The following is a 7,785-nucleotide window of genomic DNA, read 5'->3' on the forward strand; positions in this document are numbered from 1 at the left end:
CAATTAAAGTGTAACCTTTTTTTTTGTAACACGCAATTAAAGTGTAACCAAAAGTAAAAAAAAATTCATAGCAGCAGATGACATAAATGTTCCAATGGTGACATAAAGCGGCACGTGAGGCAGGGAGGTCTTAGGTGCTACGCTTAGGACAATTGTCTTAAAGTTTCAATAGGTGGGGGAGGTGAATATTAAACACAACTTAAGATACCTCCAAGTAATTGTCGAGTAAGTCAGAAGCTTGTCTTCTGGTCCGTCCATTGCCTGCGTCTCCCAGGAGTACGAAGCTGGCTTTGTCACCACTGTCGTACACAGACATCTCAGCACGGAAACTGTAATTATAACGGAAATGTTATACCCAAAAAAAAACAGAGAAGAGTTGGTGAACCAAAAATACTTTACAACATCAGAATAGTAGATTGAGGTTCGTCAGTGCGACTGTGTGAGTGACATTACTTCACAACTCCGGTAACATTCTCAAATCAACGATGTTGGCCCTCTGACCTCTGTAATACCACCTGGGATTTCTCTTGACATCGTCAACTGTCACTATGCAGTAGGAAAAAGCATTCAACATTTTTTAGAACAAAAAAAAAAGAAAAGATAAACTTAGGGTGTAAGTATACTATTCAGGCGGGAGTGAAATGTGGCTGTACCTGAGCGGATTCATTGTTGACGAAGGTAACGATCTCACAAATTGTGAGGGTTTCAACCTTGGTTATCTTCGATGTGTTCACCTGTGCAGACGCGTTAGGATGCACAGATAGCCTACAACACGATATATAGTTCAGGTGGAAGGAAGACATTGAAAAGTTTTCAAAGCAGAAGCACGGAGCGACCTTTTGAAATCCCCCAAATCATGACCTTCTCATCTTCAACCGAAGCGACAAGATCCCCGACTCTTACTCTTCTAGAAGGCTTCAAAATGCCAGAACCTCATGTACCTTCTCAGAACCTGACTATAGAAGAACCGAAGAATCAACCTCTTCCCAAACCAGACAAGTCATTAGAGACGAAGTTTGCCCTCGAAATCTGTAAGTCTCTTTTCTTCTTCATTACTTATTAAATCCCATTTGAGAAAACTAGTAACTGATAGAAAACCTTCAAACTAACTTCAACAGATAACAAGCACCTGAACCTCTTCAACGACAAACAAATAACCATTGAGTAAGCTTTTGAGACTCTTACTCAATACCCTTTTTATTATTAGTAACCTCGTTGTTTTCGAAAGAACAAACCACTAACCATTTTGCTCTCTTGTTTCATGAATCCTGATGAGACAGTCAAACAACAGAACCATCTCGAAGTACTTCAGTGAGCGATCAGGAAACGACCCCCAGCATCACGAGATGCTTCTCGAATGCGTCACCAGGTAAACTCTTAGTTATGATATCTGCTGGATTTAGGGTAGAATGAATCTTTAGGATCTTAACCAACCTGAAATCAACAATGTCTCTGATAAAATGAATCATGTTAGCAACATGTTTAGTCATGTCGTGGTGAACTGGATTCTTTGCTAAACAAATAGCATTCTCTGAATTAATTTGAGCTTAAAATACTATGAACTAAAACCCAACTCACTGCAGAATTCTCTCAACCGTAACCTTTCCTTAGTTGCTTCAGATAAAGTCATGTACTCAGCCTCTGTTGTAGATAAAGCTATAACATGTTGTAAAGCCGATCTCCAAATCATTATATTACCACCAACTTGAAAAACATACCCTGTCATTGATCTTCGCTTATCAAGGTCAGTAGAATAATCCGGGTCACTGAAACCTTCAATCCCAAAATGATCAGATTTAGAGAATGTTAAACACACATCCATAGCGCTTTGAAGATACCTTAGTATACACTTAACTGCTTCCCAATGCTCACGATTTGGTTTGGACATAAACCTGCTAACCAAACCAACCGCAAAAACTAAGTCAGGTCTTGAACCAACCATTGCATACATCACACTCCTAACAGCGCTAGCATAAGGAATAGAATCCATCAGCTTAGCTTCCACGAACCATTCTTTATCAGTTAAGCTTTTCAATTTAAACTGACGGTTAGATGGAGTCACAACTGGCTTTCAAAACTCCATTCCAAAACGTTCTCAAAGTCTGTTCTATGTACTTCCCTTGAGATAGTTTCAGCACTCCATTCTTTCTATCTCGCACGATATCCATTCCAAGAATCCTGCGGCTGGACCGAGATCCTTCATTCCAAATTCAGACTTCAAGCTTTCCTTGAGCTTTGAAATTTCTTTCTTTCTCTTTGTTGCTATTAACATATCATCCACATAGAGCAGAAGATAGACATTATCACCTGACTTTCCTTCCTTTAGGTAGACACATGGATCCTTTGCACGCCTTTTAAAACCAGCAATTTTCATAAACATATCAAACCTCAAGTTCCACTTCCTAGGAGATTGTTTCAATCCATATAAGGATTTCTTCAGACGACACACCTTTCCTTCTTCTCCTTTCTTGATAAAACCCTCTAGTTGTTCCATGTATATTGTCTCATTAAGATTTCCTTGCAGAAAAAAACTGTTTTCACATCCATTTTTTCTAGCTCAGAATCAAAATTTACCACATAGGACAAGATGATGCGAATAGATGCTTAACCATTAGAGCAAAAATCTCATTGAAATCAATTCCCTCAACTTGAGTATAACCTTTTGCTAGTAGCCGTGATTTGTATCTAGGATCCTCCACTCCTGGTATACCCTCCTTATACTTATAAATCCATCTGCAACCAATAACTCTGTGTCTAAGAGGTCTATCCACAATATCCCACATATCATTCTTATCAAGTGAGTCATTTTCTTCACCCATAGAAGCATTCCACTTTTCCCAATCCTTGCTTTTCTTTGCCTCAGCATACGTTTGAGGTTCATCAACCTCAATATCTGCAGCACTGGTTAAAGGATACACAACAAAGTCTCCACTTTCAAAGATAAAAAGAGGCTTTGTTTGCCTTCTAACTCTGTCTCTGGCCAAAAGATAGTCGTTCAATGACACATCAGTTTTTTCCACTTATTGTTCAGCTTCATCTTCCTCACTTTCTGAATCAGAGTTGTCTTCTCTGTTGGAAGACACTCCACCTTCACTGGTGTTCCCTGAACTCGAGGTAGAACCAAACTCAACAGTAGAACCTCTTCTAGTAGGACCTTGAATAAGATCAGCCTTGAACGTAACACGCTTAGTCTTCGGAGCAGTTTAAACTACTTTTCCTTTAGACTTCATGTATAAGTTGTCTTCATCAAATACAACATTTATACTGATTGTAGACTTACCATCTTCTGGTAACCTGACACGATAAGCTTTGGTGCCTTGCGGATAACCCATGAAAATACATTTCACAGATGTAGGACTCATATTATCTTGTACCGTGTGCACGTAAGTAACACAACCAAACCTTCGTAGATGACTGAACTCCACCTTAACCCCAGATCAAACCTCTTCTGGTATCTTAAACTCGATAGATACATTAGGAGTTTTGTTAATCAAGTAGACAGCCGTAGAAGAAGCTTAAGCCCAAAACTTCTTTTCCAAACCTGATTCAGCCAACATACATCTGATATTGTCATCAATAGTTCTATTCATCCTCTGTGAAACTCCATTTGTTGTTGATTATAAGTACAAGTTTTGTGTTATTTGATTGCAGCTTCCTTACACATAGTGTCCATCTGATTGTTACAACACTTGAGCCCATTATCTGTTCTCAGACACTTAATCATCTTACCGGTTTGAGTTTCAACTAATTTCTTCCACTCTGAAATGTTCTCATAGACTTCATCCTTAGATCTCAGAAACCTGATCCAAACTTTCATTGAGAAATCATCAATCATCGTTAGAAAAAACTTACAACCAGATAATCTTTCTTCATTTGACATTGAACCCCACCGATCGCTATGAACATAACCAATAATCTCTGTCGTAACATGTTTAGCACTCGAAAATGATAACTTGTGAGCTTTACTAAGAACACATATTTTACAGAAATCCAATGTATGAACCTCTTTCCCATGTAGATAACCATTCTTCACTAACACATTCAAGTTTTTTAAACTTATGTGACCAAGTCTAGAGTGCCAACGATTTGTGAGATTCACATCAGCTCTAGAAACATTAGCTTCAGCTTAACCTTGTAAGTAGTACAAGCTGTCTTTATAATCCCATGAAAACACTTTCTTGCCATCTTTGAAAAATGTAACCTTGTAGTCTTCACCAGTATACTTGCAACCATTCTTCTCCATCTGACCATATGAAATCAAATTTCTTACCATTTAATGCATCCTCACACCAGTCAACACTACAGTTGACTGGTCTGGATTAACAATCTTCAACTTTACAGTCCTTTTAACCTCACTGACAGTGTTGTTTCCCATTAGCACTTTACCACCTTCAAACTCCTCTAGATCAAATAACTTTGTTGGGTGTTATATGGGAAGTACAGCCTGAGTCCAAAATTCACTCTTCCTTAGTATCTTGCATAGTAGATGTTAAAATCATAGAAAATTCTTTCTCTTGGGCAACATTTGTAGAATTTGAAGCTCTTTGATCCTTCCTTTCTGGACAATCACGTTTGAAGTGACCTTCCTTTCCGCACACCCAACATTCTCTAGTTTTAGCTTGAGACTTTCCTCTTGATTTTGACCTGAAGCCTTTACTCTTTCACCTATTCTTCCCTTGGTTGTCAGAACCCTTGTATGTTCTTCCTCTTGAGACTGTTAAACCCTCATCATTAGGATTAGGCCGTTTACCCAATCCTTTTTCCTTGAGTTCTGCTTCTTTCACATATGCTATTGTTGTCACTTCTTTGATGGTTAACGTCTCCTTTCCATTTCCATACTTGAGAGTATGAACCAATGAATCGTACTGAGCAGGTAGACTGGTTAGGATCTGAATTGCCTGATTGTCATATGATACATTGATGTTTAGAATAGCAAGATCATCCACCAGCTTTAGAAACTTGTCAAGATTTTCCTCAATGCTCTTGTTCTCATCCATCTTATAGCTTGCGAAACTTTGTTTTAGATAGATGCAATTAGGCAGAGTCTTTGTTTGATAATCACCTTCTGAAGCTCTCCACACGCCCAATGGCTGTGGTCTCCTTCATGACTTTTCTCACAACAATATTTGTCAAACTAGAGCAAATAAGATTTCGAGCTCTTATATATGTATCCTTAACCAAAGAATCTTTCTTGAAATCCTGATCAGTGACACAAGAGTCACCATCAACTTCCTTCTTCGAATATTCACTTTCTGAGCCTAAGATGTGTCCCAGACCTTACAGCTCTAGCTGCATTAACATCTTAAACTTCCACATACCAAAGTCACCGGAACCATCGAACTTTTCCATCTCAAACTTGCCGTGAACTGATTCCATCCTGATCAATCATCAGCAAACTCAAACCGCAACAACACTTTTAAGCAATCAGATCAATATCAATCTTATAACCTTCGAACCTCCTCCGATCAAACCTTCAGGCTCTCTTCACTGAGAACATGGCTCTGATACCACTTGTTAAGGTATAGATCCAAGTTCGCATTACAGATTTGATTTAAGACTACGGCTTGCTTAACGAGTATGATCTGATCTTGACCTTGACAAGTGCAATGCAAATCAAAACGAATCAAACACAAGAGAACTTTTCACCCGGTGTCCACCGCATCTCTTCAAGTGATGATATCGCTTACTGATATCGATTTTTTCTTTGTACATGTACTACAAGAACATCTACAAGTCGTACACAGAAGAGGACTACCACATCGATTACGACTGATATCTTGCATATTTGCATTGTTTTAGCTATTCTTTCATATGCATTTTCATCATATAGAATAGGATTTAGACATGTCTAGGTTGCATTTTGCATGCATAAGTCTCTATTAGGTACTGGAGTGCCAAGTGAAGTTATTGGAGACATTTGGATGTGTTTGGAGCTCAAAAGAGGTGAAAAAGGTGATCATTGGACGAGCAAAGCACTGGAGCGACCTTCCCGGAGCGACCCTACGGAGTCGCTGTGCCCCACCTCTCAGAGCGACCTTCCCAGAGCGATAACTCCAAGTCGCTCGCGTTCTCATCACTCGGAGACACGAAGAAACAAAGTCAGAGCGACCCCTCGGAGCGACCACCCGAGGTCGCTCCCGAAGCCAGAGCGACGTGCTGGAGCGATTCTCTGGGGTCGCTCCGCGTCACCAGCTGCACGATTTTATTATTTTTGAAGGACCTTTTTGCAATTTATTGTGCACGTTTTTGCACTGAAAAACCTAATGTTTAAGTATGTTGTAGCCACCTTTTGGCAGATAATCTTTGATCTATTGAAGAACACAAACTCTCTCAAGAAAAGATTTATTTTTGGCTTGATTTGTGATTGTTCTTGTGATTTCTCTTCTATTTCTCTATATGATTCATCTGAAATCCATCATGGGTTTAAGAGGAATCATGGAGATTAGTGAGTAATCACCTTTTGGATTCATGGGTTAGGGTGATTAAGGGTGATTAGGCTAGTTCTAGGATGTTTTAGGTGTAGATCATACTTGTTCCTTGCTAGTAGAGTGATCTTAATGCATCATTTGAGTAGGCCACTCAAAGGGTGATCTCTAGGCATTTCCCACCCAAAAGGTGTTTGATGAAATGTCTGAGTCAACTCTCCTAGGCTTTTAGTGTACTTTGCCAAAGAGATTTGTTGTTAAAGATGCTAAGATAGCTAATAGACTTGTTAGTAATGATTGCTTGCATGTTATTCAACCAAAGACATTTGATGTTTGAGACATGTTAGCAAATGAGCATTCATCTAGACATAGAGCTTGCTTAGAATTGTGTCTAGGCTTAAGGTTAATAGTTTGATTGATTCATTTGTCATCCTTAGTTCGAAACTTGATCACCCAAGGTCTGAAATCCCTATACCCATGAGTTCTCATTTCCAATAGCTTAAAAGTATCATTTCTATTACTTGCATTCTAGTCTTAGTTTAAAAACCATCAATTTCACTGATTGCACTTAGATTAGGCAAATACTTGCATTCTCTCTGTATTTGAATCCCTCAGATTTGGTTCGACAACTTACTACCACTATACTATCATTTGACTTAGGAGCCTCCAAACTCCTAACATCAAATTGGCGCCGTTGCCAAATTCTGAGTTTGATTTGAACATTGAGATTTAGTCATTTGCTTGAGACTAAGTCATTTTTATTTTTGTAAGTTACTGATTCTCTTCTTCACCTCTTTGTGATTTTCAGGTGTATGAACTTGAGGAGCAAGGGTACATCAAACCTTGTTCCAAGAGCCGCAGACATCAGAGCTTTAGAGAGAGAGTGTGCTAGAAAAAGAAGAGAAGAAGAGCAACAAGCTCAACTGCAGCCACTGGAAGCTGCAATGGAAGAACAACAAAATCCTCAGAACCCCAATGGACCTCAACAGCGACCAGCTCGCCCCATTGGCACTTATGACCGCCCCAACATCCATGGTCCTAGACTTGGAATCCGAGCACCAGCTGTGGCTGCTAACAACTTTGAGATCAAGTCAGGACTGCTAAACTGCATAGAGAACAACAAGTATCATGGTCTGGCTGTGGAGGACCCATTTGATCACTTGGATAAGTTTGACAGCTACTGTGGTATGTCAAAGACTAATGGTGTGTCAGAGGATGCCTTAAAGCTCAAGCTATTCCCTTTCTCTTTGGGGATAAGGCACGTCAATGGGAGAAGTCTCTACCAAGTGACTCCATCACCACTTGGGAAGACTGCAAAAGGGCATTCTTGGAGAAATTCTTCTCTACTTCAAGAACTGCT

The 7,785-nt window shown here is 39.5% G+C and overlaps 1 protein-coding gene across 1 annotated transcript; it reads left to right on the top strand.

Annotated features, from left to right (window-relative positions):
- The first annotated feature begins 216 nt into the window (after positions 1-216).
- On the top strand, positions 217-2,042 carry LOC130498641 (uncharacterized). The gene is made up of 3 exons (XM_056992170.1): positions 217-1,031; positions 1,119-1,164; positions 1,281-2,042. Exons 1-3 carry the CDS (start codon positions 857-859, stop codon positions 1,411-1,413), a joined length of 354 nt encoding a protein of 117 aa, XP_056848150.1. The 5' UTR covers positions 217-856; the 3' UTR covers positions 1,414-2,042.
- Positions 2,043-7,785: the final 5,743 nt, after the last annotated feature.

Source organism: Raphanus sativus, chromosome 8 (genome assembly GCF_000801105.2).
Source record: "Raphanus sativus cultivar WK10039 chromosome 8, ASM80110v3, whole genome shotgun sequence".
Lineage (NCBI taxonomy): Eukaryota > Viridiplantae > Streptophyta > Magnoliopsida > Brassicales > Brassicaceae > Raphanus > Raphanus sativus.

Excerpts from the sequence above, each read along its gene's own strand:
- LOC130498641 (XM_056992170.1), top strand. The coding sequence starts at position 857 with ATGACCTTCTCATCTTCAACCGAAGCGACAAGATCCCCGACTCTTACT. Across the intron at positions 1,032-1,118 it reads GAAGTTTGCCCTCGAAATCT|ATAACAAGCACCTGAACCTC; the intron begins GTAAGTCTCTTT and ends TAACTTCAACAG. Across the intron at positions 1,165-1,280 it reads GACAAACAAATAACCATTGA|TCAAACAACAGAACCATCTC; the intron begins GTAAGCTTTTGA and ends CTGATGAGACAG.